The sequence below is a fragment of the Thunnus albacares genome, chromosome 4 (assembly GCF_914725855.1).
Source record: "Thunnus albacares chromosome 4, fThuAlb1.1, whole genome shotgun sequence".
Lineage (NCBI taxonomy): Eukaryota > Metazoa > Chordata > Actinopteri > Scombriformes > Scombridae > Thunnus > Thunnus albacares.
Window position 1 is genome coordinate 33,143,009 of NC_058109.1, and position 26,180 is coordinate 33,169,188.

General features: G+C 41.6%; 1 protein-coding gene and 1 long non-coding RNA gene across 5 annotated transcripts in view; one reads left to right on the forward strand and one right to left on the reverse strand.

Annotated features, from left to right (window-relative positions):
- The first annotated feature begins 1,852 nt into the window (after positions 1-1,852).
- LOC122980742 lies at positions 1,853-19,331 on the forward strand. Its single transcript, XR_006403075.1, has 3 exons — positions 1,853-1,890; positions 17,926-17,970; positions 18,732-19,331. It is a non-coding gene; the product is annotated as an uncharacterized LOC122980742 (long non-coding RNA).
- Positions 5,032-26,180, reverse strand: part of iqsec1b (IQ motif and Sec7 domain ArfGEF 1b) — a 200,490-nt gene continuing 179,341 nt past the window's right edge. For 3 of the 4 annotated variants that reach the window (XM_044349045.1, XM_044349046.1, XM_044349047.1), the window contains exons 3-14: positions 21,869-23,130; positions 21,091-21,252; positions 19,338-19,460; positions 17,617-17,783; positions 16,989-17,128; positions 16,330-16,359; positions 16,034-16,159; positions 15,839-15,938; positions 14,365-14,526; positions 14,046-14,222; positions 12,507-12,556; positions 5,032-9,891 (exon numbers count right to left, since the gene is read on the reverse strand). In XM_044349045.1, the coding sequence (XP_044204980.1) occupies positions 9,334-9,891; positions 12,507-12,556; positions 14,046-14,222; positions 14,365-14,526; positions 15,839-15,938; positions 16,034-16,159; positions 16,330-16,359; positions 16,989-17,128; positions 17,617-17,783; positions 19,338-19,460; positions 21,091-21,252; positions 21,869-23,130 (3,057 nt within the window). In that variant the 3' untranslated portion in view covers positions 5,032-9,333. The remainder of the gene's footprint in view (positions 9,892-12,506; positions 12,557-14,045; positions 14,223-14,364; positions 14,527-15,838; positions 15,939-16,033; positions 16,160-16,329; positions 16,360-16,988; positions 17,129-17,616; positions 17,784-19,337; positions 19,461-21,090; positions 21,253-21,868; positions 23,131-26,180) is intronic. The other variant, XM_044349048.1, reaches the window with a different exon arrangement.

Here is a 26,180-nt window from a genome sequence, read left to right on the forward strand (position 1 = left end):
CAGACGCTTAGACAACACCTTCAAGGACCATCGTAAACGGCAAATTCCACATTAACAATACAATACAAACAGGCTGGCTTTCACAGTTTCAACACAGTAAACATTGATAAATGGACTTTGACTGACTAAACACTTCCTGGTCCGTCGTATGCTGATGGTATATGAATGTAAAGAATAATCTTGTTTTTATATTTTAAAGGCTCCCCAGAAAATATGAGAACTTCGAGAGTCAAAAATGCGCAGGAGACTTATTTGTTAGTTTAGAGAAAGAATATTTGTAACAAAATCATTTTTTCTCAATCTTTCTGTCAATAGAGAGAGAGAGAGAGAGAGAGAGAGAGAGAGAGAGAGAGAGAGAGAGAGAGAGAGAGAGAGAGAGAGAGAGAGAGAGAGTCACAGCTGTATGTGATGTAATGTAGCTCTACATCACTGTAGCCCATACACTCCACAGACGACGAGCAGGTGGATTACGGGGTTTTTATTCACAATCTCCTGCAACACAATATGCCAGTGGAATAACGACGGGAAATTAGTTTTGGTTTCAGGATTAACAATCACGGTGAAATCCTCATCAGTCTGTGTATATCAGTAAACAAAAATACATAAATCTGGTATTGCAAAATAAAACAGAAATGATCGTAACTTGGTGTGATGTATAGTGTATATTATCTTGTGTATTCTGGTAGCTGACATGACATGACACAATACATCTCCATATGCCCAGTGCATTACACTGGTGCAAACTCCCAAATAAGCCATTTTAGAATATAATAAAAGATTAACACATCCACCATTTAGCATGAGGCGAGTAAAAACACAGTTCACATACACTCGTGTATGTGGTTAACAAACAGGCTACAGGCTACACTAAACTAAGAGCTAGCCAAACTAACGTGAGCTATTTAAATGCACAGGTAAAAAGGCGGCTCACAAAGACAGCAAGATTAGACAATAAAACGTCATGAAACGAACACAAAGAGATGCATAATATATTATGTGCAACACAGTATGCCAGTAGCATGATGAGGGGAAATCAACTTTGGTCTCAGGATTAACAGTCTGAATAACACACACATGAAACAGGTTGCTCCTCCTCTATTTTTTTAGAGGCAAGAGGGAGATCAAAATATAAAAAACAATATTTGGTTTAAATAAACCATTACCAAATCTTATAAAATATTGAAATTATGATTAAAATGCTTCAATAGCGACACCTGCAGGCAGGAGGAGAAAGAGCAGTGTGTGAAGTGGTGGTGGGGGGCAGTGGAGGGGGAGTGGAGGACAGAGGAGGACGGTGCCTGCTGTCCTCCGCAGGGCGGGATTTCTTACATCAATTTAATGTACTTCATTTTTTTTCATGCTAATCTGTGATTGGCCATGATACGTAAAATGACGCTCTAAGGGAGGATGTCCTTCCTCACCAATCAACAACCAGAATGCAATATTGACATTGCGTTGGTCCAATTATAGTTTCCAGATTTCATCTTCAATTCTCTCCACTGTTAGGCAGAGTAGCACAGTGGACAACGAGCAGTTGATAGCGCCTTGCGTTAGCCAACGCAACGGTTAGCTTGTTGTAGCAGCCTGAAGGACTCTTTATACATCCATGGAAGGACTGTTGAGGACTGTTGTAAAACTAACAGTGAGAATGGATTTGGACTGGGCGGCGCAGCAGTGGCAAGAAGCCACCGGGGAGGCTGGAAAGAGAAGCAACCAGAGAAACAACCAGGATAGTTAGCTTGTTTGTTATTGTTGCTACTGATATCAGACTGGTTAAGCAGCAGCCACAAAGGTCTGTTAACTAACAAATAAGATGACCAACAGCTACAAATGGACGCTATGACATGTATACTTCATCTCCATGAAAGAAAGAAGACGACGTCAGATAACGTGAGTCAGATACAGCTTCTCTCTCTCTGTCTCCTTGATCGCTAATTTCATCTCTGATGGTTAAATGTCTCTGTGGCTATTGTGTGTGTTTATTTCCTTCACAAGAATGCAGCAGAGATCATGTAATGTGCTGTAGGTAGTTTGCTTGTTGAAGTTCCAGTGAGCTGCCTGGACTCACTCATTCATTTGGAATTGATCCAGTTTTTAATTGACAGGTTGTTCAGTCACCTGTTGATGTTGTGTGATTAGTGAACGAGTGTGCAGGAGGTCTGCTTGTTGTGACAATTTCATCATTGATCGTTTTTATGCTGGGTCTATATTGAGTAATAGCTTAAAGTAACTAGAATAGTGTTAACATGTCAGCTTTGTAGACTATATTTTATATATTGTACATATAGATATATGTAAGTCATGTATTTGATACATGCATTAATACTTTCTGATGTGAACCTACACTTTTAGATCTGTGAATGTTTTTAGTGTTTAATCTTTCTTGTATTCAGCACTGATCTGAACCTGTATCACATTATAAGCTTTGTGCTACTTTATATATTTCTGTATACTAAGAAAATACATAGGAAACACATGTAAATCATGTGATATGTTGTCTGTTTTTGATGAGAACATAAATTTGTTGTCACAGTACAACAATACTATAAATCTGAATTTCACTTTGTTGGTAAAATCACACATCTGAACCACTTCAGGGCTAAAGCGAGCACTTCTTTGTTTAGAAACAATATGTATAAGCTAAATGTCTTTAAATAAGCAGCCTTTTCACCACTCAGGGGTTTTTGTTTTTGAAAGTAAATTGTTTTATTGGCATATAAAATTGCCCCCCACCCCTCCGATTTCATCGGGTTGGACAATGATATAGTTTGATACAGTTTCCATGTTGGTTTTCCTCCCGTCCTCCCTACTTTTTTGAGTCACCAGCCACCACTATACATACATATACACATATATATGTGTATATATATATACACATATATACATATGTGTATATATATATATATATATATATATATATATATATATATATATATATATATATATATATATATATATATATATATATATAAACCGCAGTGGTAACCCTGTCTAATTGTCGGGGATCACAGAAAACCCCAGGTGTCCTAGCAGGTTGTTTATGTCATTTCTCGCTTCTCTCATGCTCGCTTTGCTGTTGCGATATTTCCAACAGCACCTGAACATAGCATAGCAACGCCGCGATCCTACCACTTGGAGGCGCAATGTACAAAGAAACTATTAAACTGTGAAGGCAAACTAAATGAAAATTGTATCAAAATGAGGGAGAAGTTAGTTTATTTTGTGTAAAATATGTAGACTAATTTCAGCCACCAATAAAAAACATTAAAAAGCTGTAAATACAAATGAAAACATCAGGCTGTCTACAAACAGAAATAATAGAAAACAGCAGCTCTGTGTAATTATCACTGAATGTTCAGTTCTACAGTGCAAAGCATCCTTTGCTGGCAAAGGAAACAAAGCCCTGCGCTCAGTCCTTCCCAGCCGCATGATGACGTTGTCATGCTGACTCTGAGGATGTGGCCCTCAATGCTGGGATCTATTTTTAGCTCCACAACCTCAAGGGCCGGACAGACAAACAGGGCAAACTGTCACTCAGACCACCTGCCACAGTCAGGCGGGCAGCCAGGCATGTTTGTTGTGCAGGACTAAGAAAATAATTGGTGTACTGCTGTTATGACCTTCATCAGCAGTTAAAACTCCCAGAGCATTTTGTTCAAGTTCATACAAATGCCCCAGTGTCCCTACAGAAGGCCTCTGTGTTGATGAATAGCTAAGGGAGGAGTAAAATACAAATGTGTTTGTATCACTTCTGGACAGGGCTATTAGCTAGTACTGAGGACACAGAGGTCATGTCCTCAGAAGTGTTCCTGAGAATGTGGGGGTTGTAAAGGGGAATTACACCAATTTCACTCATAAATTGTCTATTTACGAGTCATGGTTAGCTGTACTCAGCCTGTGAAAGCAGCTGTATAATGTCTTCTGTGACTCTGGAAGAACTTGGTCAAGCCTGAAGAATTATCCCTGGTGATGTCATGGTGATGTCTGTAGGGTTGTTTCACATTGGACTTGGAGACTACAAATATACAGAGAGTCTGTTGATGAACTAGAAGTATTGAGTTTGAGGGTGTGGGTTTCCACTCAAGGTTTTCAAGGCTGATTTTTTTTTGACTCTGAATCTTTTACATTTTTAAATGAATCAACTAAGTAAAAGGTAAACTAAATAGATTTTGTGTTTCTCCAACAAAAATACATTCCTGGTTCTGGTCCTATTATTAATAATACTGGGAGATAAAATTGACAGAAAGTACAATTGATCAATTCAGTGAATTGAAAAAAAAAATATATAGAAAGTTTTCTGAATGTTTGTTTGGATTTTCAAGCATTTCTTAGAAGGATGAGATTGCTTTGGGGGACCATGGTCTCATGACCTGTGGATTTCTAAAATGTAGGCTGCAGCCATGCTTTTGGGGACATTGCATCCATTTACATTACTGTAATTCACTGGAGGAATAACCATAACCAAAAAAAAAAATTTAAAAAAGACAGAAACTACTTCAGATTGTGCTGAATGCAAAAACTGAAACTGGTTGCATAGTGTGATATACGTAGGTCAGACCTACTCCTAGCAGACCTAAACCTACTGTCCTAGTCTAGTTCTATCCTGGTGGCTGTGGCTCATGTGGTCCAGTAATCACAGAGTCGGTGGTTTGATCCTCGGCTCATCCTGTACTTGAGCATCACTGAAGCCCAAATTGCATGTGACAGCCAAGCAAAGGCACTGCAAAGCATTTCGTCCCACCAAGGAAATAAAGCACTATATAGTGCAGTCCGAGGACTCCAGGACCACTTAAACTTTTTATGTAGTAAAAGTTACATAAGTGTGGTTCTAAGACTCTAGGACCTTGTAGTAAAACCTATATAAATATGGTTCTAGGACTTCAGGACCACTTATGTTTTTAGGGAGTAAAACCCATGTAAGTGCTCCTCTAGAACTCTAGAACCACCTACAGTAGCCCAAGAGTCCCAGTCCACTCAGTCATTCAATAGCAAAAAGCATTCTCCTACAAAGCAGAGACACTCAGACGCAGCTCAGGTTTTACAGTATATTGTTTTATTTTGCGTTCTCAACATCGTCACAGTACAGTTTTACATCAATAGGGTTTTTGTCTACTTAGAAACAGAATGCATAATAAAATAAGAGCACTCCTGCCTTCCCTTTGACTTCAAAAGTGGGCTGTGAGTGTGAGAGAACAGGAGCATCTCAGGAAATAAGTCAGAAGCATATTAACTGTGTAACAGTTGGCTGTTCGTCTCTAGATCCTATGATAATTCAGTCCTGTCCGAGGCAGAGAGAAGCAGTTTGATGATTATGTAAAGATCAGAGGGGAGCAGGAATGCACCTTCAATGTAACTGCAGACATTGAGTAGTAGTAGTAATAATAATAATAATAATAATAATAATAATAATAATAATAATTTACAGACTATTTACATATGTTTCTTATTTCTCCTCTCTTTACTACCCACCAAACCCTTGAAATGTTTCCTCCCTTTCAGACCCTTTTTTTACTTCATCAAGTTACATTAGATTTCCCCAGATGGATTTGCTATTTACACTCAGCAGTATACTGCCATGTCTTTATACTGTACAACAGAAATACAGGTGAAATGCATGCTGGAGAAGAATGACACTGAGCTTTAAATGAAGAGACACACTAGCAGGCCAGAAATCATATAAATGTAAACAAGCATCAATCGGAGAAATCAAAGCTACACTGAAACATTTAGGGTCTATTCAAGCCTGCTGCTCGATAGAATAACACTTAAAAAAAAAAAAAAAAAAAAAAGACAGAAAACGGTAGGCATCAATGGCATGCAACAAAGCACCTCACACGGAATCTGGACAGGTTTTTTTATAATAGATCAGTCTTCTGAAGGAACTGGAGGGTGGTGACTGACAACACTTTATTATATTATGGAGAACCATCAATATTGAATAAAGCTAAGTTTCTTCTTGGCTGGTTTCTTTCACATTGTTCCATAACAAGTAGATCAGAAGTCTGGAGAGAGAAGTTGTGATTAGTCAGATGTGGTGGTAATGGTGGGTCAATTCAAACTGGTCCCCAATGTACCTGGTGTAAAACTGATTTAAAATGTTATGACCATGTTATATTGGCACTTTCCTGACTCTGCAGAACATAAACTATGCTGGATGAAATGCTGTAGGCGCTGTATTTCTTAATATACCAGAGCCAAATATTCTAACATAAATAATATTTTAGAGTAGCCTACAGTACATAGAGCCTGGATCATGAGAAATATTTTAGTACCACTTTATAATAAGGCATGCTTTATAAATGATTTACAGGTTACAACTAATAGCTTCATTAATGGTTATTAAATACTCTACTAATGCTTTATAGATTGCATAAATCATTAATAAGAACAACATTCGGGTTGCCAGGTTGTGAAAAATGTCTTTGGCCGGTGTTCCTCTCCCAGTATCCTCTCATAGCACAGGAAACTGTTTAGCAGAGGTAGTAATCCACCCAGATCCTGACACATCTCTTCTTAGTAAAAAAAACATATTCTGCAGCCTAAACAACAACCACACTCAATAAATAATTGTGCTGTGTCAAATAGTATCTATGCTACGCTCCGTTTTTATTGTCTGACCACTTAAAGATCCTGTGTTTCTCATCATAATGTCAAAAGCACTCATCGCATTGTCTCTTTCTCTTTGAACATTTCCAAAGCCAAGCGAGCATAGACGTTCGCCGGCCCGCAGTCTTCTTCTTCACTGCCTTTGCGAGCACATTGATAAGCTTCTTTGAGCGTCACTGCCACCAGCTTTACAACTGCAGACTTGATGGATGATTGGAAATACAATTTTAATGACTACGTAACATTTATAACTTTTTTGCCTTGAAGACTCTCAGAACTTGGCAACTCAAAAGTTCATATTAGTGGCTTTTTACTAATACATAAACCATTAGTAAATTATTTAATAGCCATCAGCTAAGCTATAAGTTACAATTGATAAACTCTTTATAAAAGGTGTATTATTAAAAAGTGGTACCTTGAAAACTGGAACCTTGGGAAATAAGTATTTAAGAATACTGATCTACTCACTTGTCAACAGTAATGTGTGAGCCATTGACAGAGACATATGATAAATATGGAGATAGAGTTCCATTCGCTGTTCTCATCGCCGTCTGTCCATTATCACACAAAGACATTTTTCCTCTCATAGCCGCGATTCCATCCAGCTTCAACTAAGATCTGATAAACTACTGTATGTGGATCAGGAAGCGATACAGATTTGGTTATCCTTTGGATTGACACAAATACATGGGTGACTTCAGTTAGCTGTAATTGAAGAAGTCAAAGCTATTCTACCATTCATTTTCAACAACTGTCGACTGTAACACTGATATAGTTTGGGAATACACAATAGTTAGAAAATAGCCTCATAATACATTGTTACATGCAATTATTTTTACTTTGACATTCTTTATAAACGCGAAAGGTCCAGTCCCTCCAAATCCATGTGGATACTTGCACTTCACTGAAATATGGGAAATATAGGAAGAAATGACATAGGACGTTGGGAGGAGAAAAAAAAAAAAACCTAACAGAACTAACGAAACAGAATAACCACCAGATTGCGATTGCTCTTGGACAAAAAAGTAAATACATATTGCACATACAAGTAAAAAAAAAAAAAAAAAAAATCCATCTCATAGTCTTTAAGCAGATACAGACTAACTTCTGCCACTGATATCAACTAAGTAGAACAAGTGCCATATCTATTGCTGCACCCCGCAACAGAAAAATATGCTCCAGCACACCAGCCCCCCCCCCCCCCCCCCCCCCCCCCCCCCCCCCCCCGCCTCCACTCTAACACACACACCACAGATACTGTGTGCACAGGATGGCTGGGAGGTACAACCAGCCGTCCTATAATATGTCTAGAATGATGATTGATATAAAATTTGCGGTGAGTGAAGCATGAGAGCGCCAACGCCGTCACAGAATGATAATTATTGATTTTTATACTGTGTTCGTCCGTGCGGCTCTGAGGAGAAAAAAAAAAAAAAAGTCAGGTGGAGGGAGTAAACAGCACTGCACCGCGCACACTCTCGCTGCTCAAGAGAGTCGTACGGTGAAACTGAAAGAGAGGGACAGAGGGCACACTCAGCCAGCTGAGAGCTTCCACGTCAGGAGAGACACTTGGACAGTCATGTTGCTGTTTCCCTTCTGCACAGTTTCGACTCCTTCCACTTCCACAAACAAAATTAAAAACAAAAAATACACTTCCTCCTCCTGCGGATCGGGCTTGTAGAATCCTACCAGGCTGCAGGACAACATACAAAGCATTTGATAATGTTTATTAGACTCTGAAAAAGTAGTTAGAAAAATAAAATGACGAGCGGACGAGCAGCTTAGTACTGAAGGGGGCGGACATTCGGATGAATCTGTTTTGCTCAGCAGCTCGCCGTGGCTACTTTTTAGCCACGGCGGAGACAGAGACGCGACTGTGAACCGATGACGAGTGTAAGTGGATGAAGGTATACGCAGGCCGTTTGTGCAGGTCTTCGCCGGCCTTCAGCGATCTTAACAGAGTTCTAACTCAAAGGCAACCGTCTACAGTAGTATTCCAGTGTACTGCGTTGCCTAATGAAAGCTTTGATTGGTCTCTTAACAGTGAAACTACGGCCCCTATGTGCGAGTATAATACTGAGATTCGTAATTGATGCCATTTGTTCTGTAATAATAATTATAACAGTTGATATTATTTTTACAAAATACTATGCACAATATACATAAAGCAATTTTTTGTGACTAAATTAGTAAATGCTTCGATAATTGGCACATTTATCACTGCTAACAGAGATATCACAGTGCACTGTGAGCTACCGCTACATTAAATACTCGTACAGCTACTGCTGAGGCTGACCGTCTGTCTGTCTGTCTGTCTGTCTGTTCAGCCAAACCATCCTAGTTAAAATCACTTTGTAGACATTAAAGTCGAGATTACTATTTACTTCTTCTGTAAAGTACTAGTAAGCGAGATATTTGATCATGTTCCTTTAATTTACTGAGGAGAAACAGTAGGTGTGGTCTTTGTGCATGCTCTTGCGTTGTCGTCTGTTGCTCCTGAGGCATGAATTATGATCTGAAATGAGCAACCGGAAAAGAACTGTGTTGAATAAACTGCCCTCTAAGAAAAAAAAAAAAAACGCTGAAGGAGGCACACAATCTCGTCTAGCTTCACATCTCCCTGGAGAAGCAGACCAGCGATGCACAGTGCGACCGTATCATCAGCTGAGAGCCTCGGAGTAAAATCAAAGTTCAGTCAGTGAGCCCGGAGAGAGGCTCCCTCGCGCCTCACACCACCGTACTGATGCCGCTGTGCTTGGGCTTGGTGCTGCCGGGGGCCTGGGACGGCGCTGACGGCTGGCCGTGGTGGTGAGGGCCGTGCGTCGGGTGGGAGGAGTGCGCCGGGTGGGTCGGGTGGCTCCCGTGGCTGTGCTGCGTGTGAGAGTGAGGCGGGAACGGGGGCTGCTGCTGGCCGTGAGAAGGGGGCGGGTGGTACTGGTGCGGCGGGTGCTGCAAGTGGGCCGGCGGGTGGTAGTGGTGGTGGTGGTGGTAAGGCGGGGGGTTCTGGGTCATGTGGCAGAACTGGGCGTGGTGCGGGTGCATGGCGACGGGAGCGTCCGTCTCCACCCGGGCCGTGTGGTGCAGGTTGGTGGGATGCGGGGTGTGGGAGATGAGGGTAGGGTGTGGGGTCTGAGGGGTGGGGCTGGGAGACTTCACCCGCCTGGTGCCGAACAGAGAACCCAGAAGTGAGGAGGAGTTGGGCAGAGACTGGCCGCTGTGGCGCGACGGGCAGTCTCGGCTGGAGGGAGTTCTCCGCCGCATGTGAGGACTGCTAATGATGGACCCCTGCAGGAGAGAGGACAGTCAGATCATGCCACACAAACAGAAGAAAGTGTGCTTCAACCTGCAGATATTATACTGACGCCGTCCGGTGAGGTGCAACAGATAAAGTGAAAGTATACTTGCTACGGGTTCAAATTTTGTAAATTCTACACAGAAAAGAGTGGATGCGGAGACGCAGTGGTTTTGGCTTCTGCAGTGTGCACAGGCTCGTTGAATTCATCACACAGCAGCACCACCGACTGCATGACCAGCTATAGCTGATCACAAATCTCACACGATTGGCTTTTGTTGCCTCGTGGAAAAAGTGTCTCCATTTCTTTTTCCTGGTTGACTGCCTTTGTTTGTCTATCCATGCTAACATCTCACGGTTGACTCACCCTAAATGGTTTGGAGGCTCAACTTGCTGAGCTTGTCAGAGCCTGCAGCATCTGCACTGTCATGAACACACAGACAGCTTCTAAGTCTTCAGATTCCCTCTCTTGACTGCAGACACTGTTGAGTTTTCTGTCACTATTATATCTGGTTCCCAAGGTTACAGTATCCTCTTTCATTTTCATATGCCCCAAGTTTGGAGGTTGTAGCCTGTATAGAGTACACACATCTGTATGTATTAGCCTTTTCTACTGACAAATTCAGGTTCGCTGTGAGTGCACTGACTTAACTGATGTTTTGATGTTTCTAAATTCCCACTTAGCCGGACAAACAAAACCTTCATAGGAATACTTTATAAGGACTCAAAGCACAGTAACACAGAATAACATCAAAACAAATGTTTGTGTTAGAAGAAATGAAGCAGATCTTTCAGAGCCATGCATGACATGCAAATTAAACTATTCACCAATGACGTAATAAGTCTAAAAGATTCAAAGTCTTGAGTTATGATGTGATTATCTCTTTTTATGAATCTTTTTGCATAATTGATAAAGCAGTCCGACCTCTGCGATGAATTTGGACATACTGTTTTCTGGATTCAGCTGTATGGTATAATATTTGGGTTATTTCTGTGACAGTTTTTCAAGGAACCACAATGACCAAAAGGATTAGAGTATAATTTATCGATACACGAGTTAAATGTTCATATTTATGTAGCTTTTCATAGCAGTCGGTGAAAATTCGACATAGTGTTAGCGTCTCGCGGCCAGAACAGCAGTAATTGGTAAAAAGTTAAATGAGAAAAACCCTTGACATATTGGTTTTCTGACCAAAACCAATATGGAGCACAAATTGAATATTGATAAATGACCTGACCTGGTCTGAAAAGCTGGATGACACTGGGACCAGAGCCTTGTTCTTCTTCTTACGTGGCTAAACGAGTCTAAGGCTAACATGATGCTAGCCATCTAACAAATAGCTTCATTTTGCTGAGATAATTACACAAATCTTGATGATTTTTCAATAAGCTAGAGGAGACTGTATGTTTCCAGAAATTACTGAGCCTTTTTAAAAAAAAAAAATGGATTTGTGACTTTGTAAATTTTCATCTTCAATGGAAACTAATGGGATTTGTAGACAACAAGTAAAATATAGAATAATGCCAGGCTTTTCCTTTAAAGGTGTAGTGTGTAGGATTTTGTGGTATCTAGCGGTGAGGTGGCATCTAGCCCCCCTCTCCCGCCGCCCCCCCCCCAGCGTGCAGGAAAACCTATGGTGGCTGTGAAACTCGCAAAAAAAAATCCAGTGTTTGGTTTGTCCGTTCTAGGCCACTGTAGTAACATGGTGGTGCAACATGGTGGGCTCTCTGGAAGAGGACCCACTCCCTCTGTAGATATAAAGGACTCATTCTAAGGTAACAAAAACACAACGATTCTTATTTTCAGGTGATCATACACTAATTAAAATGATTATGAATTAATTAAAATATAACTATGAATATTAAATTCCATTTCTGCCAAGTCCGTTCTGCTAGATGCCACTAAATTCTACACACTGCACCTTTAAGGTCTTATTGCTCTGACAACAGCTCCAGATAAACGTCAACTGAAAACTTCAGGCTTGTGTCAAATTGCTCACAGTCAAATCAAGCTAATTCAGTTAGCCGCAAACAAAAAAAACATGTTGAATGAATGTTATGAATTAACAGTTTAAGATCTGTTCATTCATGGTATGGACCTTTTCGCTGCAATACATTGCTAGCTAAGTATAAAGACAAAAATGGAAGGGGGAGAACTTAACGTCAAGGCCAGGGGTCAGTGACAGAGAGTAGTGTTTAGAGTCGATCACTGCAAACTGTGAGAGCATGCAGTAGCAACTGACAGAGCACGGCCAGGTCCACTTCGAGTGAACAAAGGACAAAATTAAGGAAATGGCTAAAAACTAACCCACTACACATGACAGGAGGACTCAAAGGGAAGTTTAACACAGCAGGCCGAATGTGAGTCAGGAGTATTATTAGTCGTGTCATGCTGTGTACATGAAGGGTTAACATGTGTCAGCCACAGCGGGTCATTCCCGTTCAGCCCCATGCATGCACGGCAAACAAGGTGCTCACAACAAAAAACACCACCAAAACAGAAAATAGCTTGTCAAACTACAAAGAAACATAAACACAGAGACTTGCGTGTTCAGAGTGAACAACATAAAGTCAGAGGACAGCTCAGCATCAGTTGCATCCTACTTACTTCCATATTGCTGTCTAGTGATCCTGCACTGCTGCGTCTCCCACGCTTGCCTGCCCAGAACATGTAACATGACAGATTAGACACGCCCGGTTAAGACGTGGAGATGTATATCCCTTCTGTGTATGGGGGGGGGAGCTAGCACCCTACGGTGACGAAGGTGGCACAGGTTTAGCTAGCAGCAGACTCTCAGTATGGCAGGGGGAGGCTATCGGGGACTAAAGGGAAGGGGAGAAGCCAGTCACTGCTCTAACAACTCCACAACAAGGTCAGCCACCAGGAGATTTCTTCAGGTGTCTACAGCAACTTAAGGTACAGCTGGCAGGAGACCTTTAGTAAAATACTTGCAATCAAAGTTGGCTGTATTAAAGGGGACTCCAGCAATTTAGTATTGCACTTCCATGAAGTTGAGGGAGTCACAAGATACAGATTAAAAGAAGTATGGTCAGAATTGAAGCAATAGAGGCCGCGATATCCAGATTTTTAAAACTTAGTAGTGGTAAAGGTCCAAAAACACTGGATTCTACATTTCCCATAATGCAATCTGCAGCATCTTTGCCTGCCTTATCAATGCCATCTTTCAAACATCTTTCAAGCTCCACACCTTCTGTTTTTAACCCAGGCTTTCTATTAAAAATGTAGTCTCTAAACCCAAGATAAGATTACCCTGATGACATCATCAGAGTTATTTTCAGAGTCCCAGAAGACATTGTACAACCCCATGCCTGGTAAATTGAACTTGTGTAAACTTATGTATAAAATTGGTAGAGTTCCCTTTTGAGGGTAAAGGAAGTGGTTTTAATTTGAGTCATGTGAACCAAAGTGAACCGCAAATGTTGCAAATGTTTTAATTTTAGTGATACAGAGTGATTCACAAACATCTCCTGAGAAAAATATATGTCTCAAAAATATCCAATCTTTTGGGCTCTGTAAAACTGCTATTAAAACGGGCTGTCTCTCAAAAATCTTCAAAAGCACTGATCGAAAAAACAAGAACAACAACAAAAAAAGCGCTCTGCTCTCTGATGTTGCTTAATTAGTCTGAACCTAGTGTTGAGGTCACTGAGTTAGGTTTGTGCAGAGCAGCTCTGTAGTATGGAGGCAACTGTCGAAGCTCCGTCTGAATCAACCACACCACATTAATTCCTCTTACTGCTAAGACGCTCAAATTGATCACAGTGACCTACATAGCTCTGCCTCCTCCCCCACCGGTGATGCAGGATTATTAGTTGATGGCCTCCAGTAAATTACACCTGGGCCCATTAGCAAACACACCCATCTCTTATCTCCTTGCTTCACTGGCTTCACCGCTCAAGGGAAAGTTTTCTCTTAAGAGACTCTGTATTGGTAAGTCAGTTGCAGCGGCTACCTCCCAAATCAAAACTGTACAGGAACAGAAAGCTTTTTCCAAGTTTCCAAATCAATTAACATCCAGGAGTGAATAGTATCATGCCAGCATCCAGCTTGGGTACACGCTCTACTTTGTTTAGCAGAGGGATGAGACATGAGAAGGTGGGTTACCAAGGCAACACTTAATTTTACCTGCATCTGAGAGGTCACGCAGGGAGCTGCTGAGGGCGCTCCTCTTCAAACCTTCACCGATGGCATAGCTGTCGTCGAGGCTTGCTCGACTCAGGTTGCCGTTGCCCGTTTCCTTCTTTAACCCCGAACTCTGGGACATGCTGGGCCTCACCACCCCCTTCTGTTTTTCTAGCTCAGCTGTGTGGGGGACACATGTACAAAGTTGACACTGATACAGATCTCTTACTTTTATTATTTTATATTTCAACTGATGTGAGATTACAGTCTGGTTATCCTTGTTGAGAATAGATATCTAGAGAAAAACATCATTTTTGCTCACATTCTATTCGGTACTTCTCCATCTCTTGGACTTCAGCAATAGATTCACGCAAATCATCAGTAAACTTTTTGCGGTCCTGAGGGTTGGGAGCATTGAAGTTGATGAGGACTTTGATGTCAGCTCCAGGAATGGCTGAGGTCAGCCGGACTCCATTGGGATAATCTAAGGAGTGAAGATATCATCACTTTAATCCGTGTCCACACAAAATAGACAGATCAGTAGGGGAGTTGACAGAAATTAGAGTTGTTTCAATAACAGACAAAACTTGTGCTATCATTAAGATGTCAGTATGTTTCAAACAGGGAGCTTGTAGGATCGTTGTACAGTATCTGAACCCCCCTTCTCACCCAACACACCTTTGCCACATCTGAGTTGAGGGGCAATCTACGTCCAACAATTTTTGTAGTTTTATGAAACCGACAAGCATGGCCACTTCACAAAGCGACTGACGAAGTGTGCAGGATTGATCTTCTCTGTCAAACTCTCTTTTTTCTCTCTTCATACAACTACTGCCCAGCTTCAAATTCCTGGGCACCCACATCTCCGAGGACCTCAATGTGGACAACCAACACCACCTCTGGTGAAAAAGGCACAGAAGTGGCTCTAGTTCCTAAGGACATTGAGGTAGACCAACCTGTCAGAGCAGCTCCTGGTGTCTTTCTATCACTGCTCCACAGAAAGCATACTCACCTACTGCGTCTCAGTGTGGTATGCCAGCTGTTCTGCAGCTGACAAGAAGTCTCTCCAGAGAGTCGTCAAATCAGCCCAGAAAATCACCAACACACACCTGCCTACATTGCAGGACATCTACAGCACCGGCGAAGGCACTGTAGACAGTTTTTACCCCATAGCCATTAGAGCACTGAACCCCCCCCCCCCCCCCCCCCCCCCACCCCCCCCCACCAACCCCCCAACACACACCATCTTTATGTTTTATGTGCAATACTGACCAATCCAATAATAAACCTATCAACCTAGCTACAGTCTGTTAATATCTGTAAGTTTACTAGCAATGCTAGTTTATTTTTACTTGATGTGTATGCATGCAACTAGTACTTAGTATGTACATACACATGTGCATATGGGTGTAAGTACACAAGAACTGATGTGTGAATGTACAATGTGTAATGGAAGTTGCACCTTCAATTTCACTGTACTGCCGTGCAATGACAATGACAAAGGCATTCTATTCCATTCTTTTCTACTTCTGTTGCTTTTTGTGGTTAACACCACAATTGCCTTCAAAAAGAGACCGTCCAAAAGTGTGCACCACTATACCCATTTCATAATTCATTGTGTAGCGCCCCTCTCTATGATGGCAGGGTTCAAATGGGCTCAAGCCACCTTCAAGTATGGACATTCCCAACAGCCAAAACACTTGTGCATTTAGACGTGGTCTTTGTACAAACTACTTTGTTTGAATTATACTGACACCTTGAGCAAAAGCCTACATAAATGTCTCAATGGTACTTACACTGATTCTCGAAGAGCAGCACTTGCATGCCATAAAGTGAGAAGGACTGCCGAAAACTGTACGTCACAGAGTTCTTTTTCTTCTGGAAAATTTTAGTAACCTATGAAAACACACAGAATATACTGCATTGTAGACTCTTTCAGTGACATTCCCAGGAGGGCTTTCAATGTGCTGGAAGAATAAAGACTGCCGTACCACTAGCAGGTCATTAAAGAGGAAGATCTCTCTTTGGTGCAGACCCAACTTTTGTGGTTTGTTGGGGTCTGGCACTTCAAAAAGCCTGCAGTAACAGACCAGCCTCCGGTGGGGAAGGGATAGTACCTGCATACACAAAACAACATGATTTCTGAGTCAGTCTCTTGTTGTCTCACAGAAAGCTTTCAATCTACAAAATAGCAAAAATATAACTTTATACATTTCACAGTGTTTACATCTGTTCCATAGAGCCTCTGGTTATTGTACAAATAGATGACAGAAAGAGTAATACTTACGCAGCCCAGACCATGGTGTAAAGAACCAATCTGTGGAGTGAGAGATACATACAGGAGACATTTTACAGGGATTAGTGATCAGATCAGTTATCATCACAGAACAGACATTCTATGTAATGTTCAACAAGAAATATGGGCCAAATTTTAATTCAGGAGTGCTACTTTTCTGGGTCACAGGGAAAACACACATGTGTCCCGCATAGGATTCAATACCCTCCTCCTTCACTACATTGTGTGTCCAGTTTGTGTCAGCCTTTCTGGTCATGATGGATGAGAATCAATAGACTGAAAGGAAAGGTGGGATTTCAAGTAAACACCTTCAAGATCACTGGGTGTGAGGTTGTTTATCTCAGTTATTATTACAAAGCAGTCAGAAGGCACTTTTCATCGCCAGCACTTGAGGCAAAAGACATATTACGGCCATTCAGCATGAAAGTCTCTGGTCCTGAATTGATGTGTCACAGTGAAGAAAGTATGCTCTAGTAAAGAAAAATCTTGTATGAATGTACAAGAATGTAGGCCATGAATAAGCTAGTGCTCTCTGCAACAGCTCAGAGGGGGTAATTTGGTTCTGCACACTCTTGCTAGATTCAGCTCCTGAGTGTAGAGGAAGATAGAGGAAATACTCCCAAGTAGCCCAATGGTGAATTCAAACTCACCGGCTTTTTCCCTACAATAAGTTTCTCCACTTTCTGAACCTGGGACACATGATCTTCATTAGTCTTGAGCTCCCGCTTTCGAATCCGCTCATATATCCCTACCAGCATCTCTCTGGGGATGTCCTCCCCATCATCCACTCCTGTCAGAGGATAAGAGAGAAAAGACAGAGAGAAAAAAAGAGAAGGATTAATGATTAATTCAAAGATTTATGAGAGTTGATGAACCTCAGAATTTGCTTACATATTGCTGCGCTGCATATATATCACACAGAACAGACAGAAATGTCCTTCAGAGCTCTCTAAGGACATGCATTTCTCCTCCACTCAATACTGTACTTTAATTACTCGCACTCCAATAGGCAGAGAAATGAATTAGCTATGCCACAAAGCCGTCGCTAATACCCTCAAAATCTGTTGAGGGCAACTTAAAAGTGCTTTGCCTCACCAGCAAAGCTTTCTTGGCCATGACTTACGAAAAAAAAAAAAAACAACTTATGGACATGGCTATTAATCAAAGCAAAATGCATGGACAAAACTCAATTTGAGGTGAATATTTATCCTTGGAGCTGCACAGTAACGTCTCAAGGACAATAAGCCGGATGCGATGCAGGGAAGAAGAACAAAGTACCTCGAAGGTTCTTAACAAAGTCCTCCAGCTTCATCTTCCTCTCAGGCTTGACGTTGGGGCTGTACATGTCGGTGTTAAGGAGGATGATGGCAAAGGCCAGGATGAAGATGGTGTCTGGGTTCCTGAACTGGCGTACCACACCAGGGTTGCAGATGCAGTAGCGTTGGCTGTGAAGAGGATGTTGAACACAGAAACTTTTAAGTCGAACTGAAATTAAAATTCAGTTTTGCTAAGAAATCAATACAATACATATCTCCTTGATGTTTGTTTTGACTACTTATGGCTAACGCAATCCTTTCCATAATGCAGGTGAACACAGTGCTGAGTGTGCTGGAGCAGTGAATGATTCAGCAGGTACATGAACAATAAGTAACATCTGGCGGGAGTCAAAACAAATGTTACCAAGCTAGGCTAACTAGCTTCCAATGGTCTTCCCAGATGTTTAATGTTATAAAGGCAAAGGGAAAAATGGTCTGTATTGTTCATGTTGTTTTCAGTCAGTAGCACACCAAGGAAGTTGACAGTGTGTTTCTTATCAAAGCTGGCTCTCTGTTGTCTGTCAACTGATGTCATGGGAAATGTCTATCCAGAGGCTAAATGCTTAAGATGCTGTTTACACAAATATATCCCCCCAACATTTTAAACTGGCACTAGTATTATACTCTCTGTACTCTGTACTCTGTACTTTCTTGCACAAAAGTCAGGAAAACTCAAAATTCTGTTTAATTGAGAAGTTAAAAGTTTGAAAAAATCTGGGCATACTGGAGCATACTGGAGCTAATATTAGATCTGACTACGCATAAAGACTTCCCTTCAAGACAAAATAAATCAGTAAGCTTCCTTGTCAGTGATTAGTTCCACTTATGGACAGGGGTATCCATATTGATATTGATATTGATATTGCACACTATGCTGAAATCATACACAGTTAAATAATGCTCCATAGTCTCAATTCAAAATAAATGAGCCAGCATGATTGAAGACTGTCAGTACCGCCTACAGCCATAAGACAAGGCCGTTTAACATCTTTCTGTGTCACCATAAGCAACTTCATGATCATATGTGGACTAGGCTGCAGGCGAGCGCCAGATGATCAGTTATCATTATTTCTCCAGTGTAACAGTGACTGCAGTGTTTACTGAGGCCGAAACGTCCTTGCTCAGTGCTGATCGAAGCAAATTCTCTGTGGCCATTAGAGCACCTTCCCACCAGACGTTTGGAGAAAATAAACGAGGGACAAACAACATCCGTCAGCAGCCCTGAGGGAGGATTTCTCTACTTTTTGAACTAATTTTTTTTTAAATTATTTTCTGCAATGATCTGATAGAACAAAGTCTGGATTTGAAATTGCACTGCTGTAGTTATGTCTGAGAGTGTTAAAGGAAGACACTGGTGTCACCTCTGTTTTAGAGAGGGTAATGGTGTTTTTGAAATGGTGCAAAGCTAGTTTTTTTACATCCATTAATCATACACGCTGTGTTGGTGGTAAATACTAGACATGGCAATGAACCCAGTAATGACCATCTTGTCAAATATTCCTCAGTTGGTCTCAGTTGATAGAAGACCCTATTTGCAAAAATGTCACTTAATTCCCTCAGTCTGGGGACGATGACTCGGGGTGATCAATTCTATGATCTGGCAATCATTAAGTCTAAGCTAGTTTGGGAGAGGAAGCGGTACTGTCATGTACTGTGTCCCTAACTGTCAGAGGAATTTGTTACCTGTAAGCCTCTATCAGCCGCTCAACCTTCTGCGCCTCTCCCTGGACTCTGATGTGTGCCTGGAATTTCCTGAGCGCCTCATCCAGCTCCATACCTGAGAAGTCCATTTCATCCACCACACAGCTGGTGAGAAACACACAGTTAGCAGTGGTAAGTGGGAAGATCAGTTTGGATAGGAAAATACACATGATCCTTTAAAACAGGAATAATATGATTGTTTGAGGTTTGTTCATGCATAAACTACATTAATCTGACAGCTAAAGTTCCTTGCTAATTTTTACGTTCAACATGAGATAAATATGACTGCTGTCAGCTACAAATGACAAAAATCTATATTTTTTAGGACAACAGCCCTGTTTCAGCTTGATAACACAATTCATTTTTAGATATTATCTAAAGAGTTTTAGTAAATTTTCTCAACCTGAAGACTTCTTATATTCCCTTTTTTCTTCCTTCATTCTCAAAAAAAACTTCCTAGAAGTGGAAATCCAAGGCTTTCATCCCCACCAGTGAAACTATCTGTAGCCTATTTCAACTTTTGATACTTGATTAGTTTGACTTCCAATACATTTCCTTAAAGCAGCACTAATCAGTTTTTTTGTCGACTTGGTAGAAGAAAAACTCAATATTCACTCCCCAGAGAAAACTATATCTTTAGCTGCTAAATGCTCCACTATATTAACTGGCTAGTCGCTAACATCGTCTGTAGTTTGTTGCAGAGCAAGTAGTGTATCAGAGTGATCAGAGCTTTTTAGCTAAAAATAGCTGACTACTGCTGTAAATGAGGTTGATGAGAGCAGTGAGATTGAACAAAGCAACAACAGTAAGTTGCAGGCTGTAAAAGGAAAAACAATTACCTAAGAGATGTTGAAATGTTCAGTAGAGCTGATGGGAACTGCAGAGTTTGGTGTTAGTTCTTTCTAGGTTTGTCACTACAAACAACCCCTTTCCAACAACCCCAATGGTGATTGGCCCACTATAGATAAATGCAGCTTTAAAACAGGACCTATGCTTACAATGGAGTTTTTTTCCATTTAGATGTTGACACTTCTCCTTAGATTAAGGTCCTGACAAAGGTCCTGACACTTCTTTCTCAGCTGAAGTAAGGATTGTGACGCCGTGATACCTTGCATGTCAGGATTTATAGACATCTTCTCCAGAAGCCCTTTCGATATGCCTTTCAAACTGACACTGATGGCCCTTTCCTGGCCTTATCCTCAACTGCATCTCAATGAGCTCTGATAGAGCTGGTGTATTTCAAGCACAAGCTTTTACTTGGTATCTCTAAGTCTGTCTGGTCTAAAGCATAAAGAAGGGGCTCTATTTGACTGATGCAAAAAATCATTACTGGAAAATACGAGATCTTTATGACTTCCCTTCTCTAATAAAAGGATTGTAGAATATAAATGGAGTCCTTATGTTTATCTGAGCATCACAACAATTTCCTGAGTGGATTCTATTTCGGTTTATTTCCTGGATGTAACTCGGGTCATTAGGTGGTACTCAGAAACTCCAAAGACTGTTTGAATAAGTGTAGATTGCAAACTGGCAACCCTATTTGCAAGTAAATGATCTTCCATGCTTATATTCCTGGGAGGCAGATAAAAATAAATTCTGTGCAAAGGCATAGGTGGCAAGTTAAATCAAAAGCATGTTTTGAGAATCTCGAGGTTTTCAGGGTTGAGACAAAATTATCCATCTACATAAACAAATGCGTCAAAGAGTACATAGACACGAATCGCTTAAAACTCACTCAAGGACATCTCGGTTGAACTGTTTCTGCCTGTTACCCAGGAACTCTCCAATCATCTGTCTACTCAAGCCCTTCCTCTGGAGCAGGAAGTGGGCCACACCCACCGGAGTGTCTGGAACAAAGTTTCGCTCTATCAGATACTGGATGCCTTTTTCTGGTTTCCTGGAGACACAGGAGAGACAAAAAGGGAAGGAGTGAGGACACAATCCAAATCTGTGATTATCCCACTGCACTTCTGCCCCTGGCCAGATGTGTGTCAGATGAGGGACAGGATTTAGGGAAGATGGGAGGGAGGGAGGTGGTGGAAAGAGATGAGGGCTGAGAGTAGGGAGGAGGGAAGCCACTTTCCTCTGCGGTGTTGATCACAAATGATTAAAAGGAACTTAATGGCTGGCTCTGAAAGAAACCAAATCCACAATCATCTATGATTAAATGGAATCACACAGGCTCAAATGAATCGCTCTGCATGAAGTGGAGCAGAATCAGTCCTGGGTTTGTTTTCATTCGAAGTGTAACAGGCAGATAGGTGCATTTCAATCATCATCACTGCATATTTATGGTACATAAGAGCTTCATGCTGGGTTCTTCAACAAAAAACATTCTCCAAGTCATAAGTAATGGACTGGATCTAATTTACATTGTCTCTTCTACCCCTCATTGGGTATGTAATATGTGATTGTGTAATTTAGAGGTTAAAAGGTCCAAGGGTTGTATAATAATGTGTCTGGCACTGTGTGGGCGGTGTGTTAATGGACATAATGCACCGGAGTGTACATACTTGTTGAAGAGGTTTAGGCCGATGCGGTAGTGCCTCTTGCGGATGATATCATTGCTGAATGCAGGCGAGTCCCAGCTGTTGCGAGTCTCTTTGTGGTACGTCTGCTTGCTGAGCGTCTGCTCCCTCAGACTGTCTCTGGATGAGGACTCGGAGCTGCAGTTGATGGTGTCGTTCGAGTTCGATGTGCTGTTGATGCTGTCGTTGTCACCATCAGAGAAATCAGACTCTGACTTACTCTGGCGGTTTGCAGTGCCATTGATGGCCAGGTGGGCCTCCAGTTGTCGTGGCCGATGGCGAGTGCTGTCGTCTTCTCTGGAAGGCCCTCGGGGTGGCAGGCTGTGGCTGATGTGTTTGGGGCTGCTCTGTTGGTTGCTGATGCTCCGTTCATAGGCGTTTTGTCTCTTCAAAGAGCTTCGGTCAGAGCGATCACTCAGCTCTACAGAGCTGTCGCTGGGGGGCTCGATGGTCAGTAAGGGTAGGTGGTCTACCCGCAAACGCTGCTCTTGGCACTCCAGGGACGGTGTACTGCGGCAGCTGGTGTCCGTGTCCCCTTTCTCATCCTTATGGGCCAGGGACCAGTAGTCCTGGGAGGAGTTGAGGGAACGCTGACGCAAGTCTGATTCTGTGCTGGAGGGTCGGTCTACAGACTGAGACAGAGGCAGGGGTGGTGACAGCTCCTCTTCATCGATGTAAAGGGTGACATCGCTGTAAGATGCTGTCATTTCGTCTAGTTTTCGGTGTTCTGAGGCGCTGTGGGAGGGTTTCACCGGGCAAGTAACCTCCCTGTCCATATCCTGGTGGCCTCTACCTGGCTCAGACTGGCTATCGTCACCATGTAGGCTGCGACAGTTTAGAGCGTCATCTATGGACTCAGCTAGAGATTTGACCTGCCTAGAGAAGGCATCTTCTAGTTCTGTGATAGCGTCTGTGAAGTCACTCTGTGTCGTGGGGGTCTTAGCCTGTACCCCCATCTCCTCACCATGCTCTGACTGCACCAGTGTGCCGATTTTGGTGCCATCATCTGTTAGCGAGACCTGCTTTCCCTCGAAGTAGGAGCTGTGGACTTTTTCAGGTCCTTCGAAGGAAAACTGCATTCTCATATTGGATAGGACGATCCGTCTGGACATACGGTTCTCAGACATAGAACTTCTAAGACGCTCAAAGTTCTTGTTCATCTGGTACTGGCGGAAAGCTGTCTGGATGGTGCGGGCTGCATGCCGAGTTATAAAGCGGCCACCATATTTACGCTCTAGCATCTCCACCTGCACAAAGAGAGGGAAAGTTAGTGCTATAAATACTTCTGAGACACAACTGGGAAAACTTTGTCTAAATAGTTCAATGGCTGCAATTCAACCTTGAAAATGTTCTCTGTCATGGGACAACTCGTGATAGTGAATCATCAATATCATCACAGTTGAAGGATAGAATTAAATGCTCACTGTCTGTAGGCTTCAGAGTTGGCTGAAAAATTGAACGGGAAAGTTCGTTTCTGACCGTAGGTCCACTTACTAGATTGTTCTAGAACTTTCAACCAAATCTCACAGTTTTCATCAGCGCATGGAGTTGTCATGTCTATGGTCACTCACTTGTCATCTTGTGACCTCGGTATGGAACTTTGCTCAAGTCAAGTCATGTGATGACCTAAGCCATAATTCCCCTTAAAACCTGACTAACAGGCTGTTAACAGGTTTGTAGTTTGTTCCAAAGCAGCTGTGGGCATCTTCATGGATTCCTGAGGCAAGTATTTAACATCCATAGAAATGTCTTGAATCCCTTTTGCAGTGTATTATATGGCTAAATATGCTACCTTGGAGCTTTGAACGGCAACCACTGTCAGAGATCCAAGCTAAGCACAGGCATTCCTATGGGAAGTAGCAAACTAAAATCTTTAAAACATTTTTCACAACTGTAAACAGTGAGTGTTTGCAACTCAACTTTTGTTTGGAGTATCACTTAAAATAACTCTGTCTTTACCTCTGGAACAAAACAAGTTTTCATATGGCAAGAGAAGTAAGGCTATTACCTTGGAAACATGGATTAGACGGAATGAAGAACGATACTGCTGCCTTATCTGCTTTTGTCATGGCTTAAAAAGAAGAGGAGTGATGATGGCATTTGAAAATGGCCTGAATTTAGGGTTTATTAGACTCAAATAGACTCCCAGGAAAGATGGATAATGTTGGATTGTTATGGGAATCCAGTTTGACAGATAAACTGGTAATGGCCCAAATAATGATGAGGAATTGCTCTTGGAAGAACTACCAAAAACAAGATTTCGAGGAAAATATGATTATAGTTGGGGACTGCAGTGTGATTGGACATAAAAAATGACATAAAGAGACCACAAATTAAGATGTAGTAAAGACTATAAAATATGTACTGAAATATAAAATAATTAATAGTGGGTGCTGCAGTATCCCTAATTAAAATAAAGATGAAAATGAACATATTTGAAAGGAATCAGTCAGGTGTTTATTACACGTGTACGCTTAACTGAAACGACTGAGAAATAGATCATTAAACTAAAGTGATGTGCCTCTAATTAAGATAATGTCCAGTGCTGTATTACAGTACATTAGCTCCCTGTGCTCTATGTCCTGTGCCTTTTACACATTGACCCAGTTCTCCATGTATGGAGTCATGGTGTAGAATGACACTAATCATGTTTCCCCACCCCATGTATGGGCCACGGTGGCTCGCCAAAAGGAACATGGACCATGACAATGAGTCTCACTCCAACAGGCTACAACTGTCACTACCTAACAAGAGGGCCAGTGTACTTCAACCACTAATGCAGCTGACACAGCCACAAGTCCTAACCAGACTGTACTTTGTGATTTGTATTTGACTGGCATGAAGAGATTTTACCAGACAGCAGCTTATAGTAACAGCTGATATGATAACCACTGACTGTTTTATGACGTTTTATATTGTTTATTGCTAATAGATCAATCAGAAAGGCATTTTGTTACATTTTGACAAATTAAATTCACTCTAAATCATGTCATGTAGGGTCATGTTGTATTGCTGCTGGTCCCAAATAATATCCAGATGGATGAGAGATGACTCTATCAGCTCTGATCATTCGGTGTGACATAATCAACACAGGAGAAATTGCGTTTTTTGAGGCAGATTTGTTTGGATTGTGAGCTGGGAAGTGTTGACTCAGTGCCTTTTGATTATTTGGTGGAGCATCATGCTATTGCCAGTGCTGCTTTTCCTTACTTTGCAGCTACTATAGAAAATAAATATATAACTGGGAAAGAAAGAGGAAGATACCTTTGATCTGATGTCTGAACCCACTCTTGATCTGGTCTAACTGTGGGTCAGTCCCATAACATGGATATAGCTGAAATTGGGGTCTAATCTGATTCAGTTCAGTTTATCTCACAAAAAAATGTATTCATATCCTTGCCAAGTACACAAATTTAGTAAAGCAACTGATTTTATCATAAACATCGGTCCACTGAATTCAAGAGGGATTTGCAGTCAACAAACGAGAAAAACCTCTTCAAACCAAGCCAAACAAATTCTTAAAAGGACTGTACTTCTTAGGAAATGGGAAACACAATAAATATTTGAAGCACACTTGGACTCACTAAGATTTGAAACCAGACTGACCAAACATGCTTGGTGTTTTTGCCTCTATCTTATTGCCTCTTGTCCACAAGAGCCTCATCTGCAGTTCAGCTGATGTTTACTCTGATGCTTTTAACACAGCTCTCTGTCCAACAGCAAAGTATTAGCACTTAAACAAAGAATTGTTTGTTTGCTATTATATGTATTTGTCAGGACATGCATGCATGCAAGACACTACATGGCTCACAATAGTGGTCTTTTCCTTGTTGTAATTATTTAATGCAAGGGTTGCATCGGTCAGTAGAGCAGTTTGAAAATCTTTTGCACCATTTCACCTTAGCACATGCCACTGTTGGTCAGAACAAACACTGTCTATTTGTCTTGTGATATCCTGGTTTGGGTAGCTACCCTTGAATTTAGTTATCACTAGATTTTGTGTGGCCAAATTCCTTTGTTTGTCCATGACTCCTTGCTACTAGATAGATAACAGTTAGCATATGATAAACAGTACAGTACAACAACCAAAAATGATTGGCGGCAAAGTGATCCAGAGAGCAATAAAACCCTGTCTACTGTTCTGTTGAGACACTCAGTTCCTTGAATCTCCAATGTAGCCACTGCAGAGTGTATTAGGTCAGAACAGGCCGATAAATCAATATTGTCCTTTATGGACGTTCAGTGGTGATCATACCGTGTTAATGTTTTACCCAATTCTGTTGTCAAAATTAAAGCT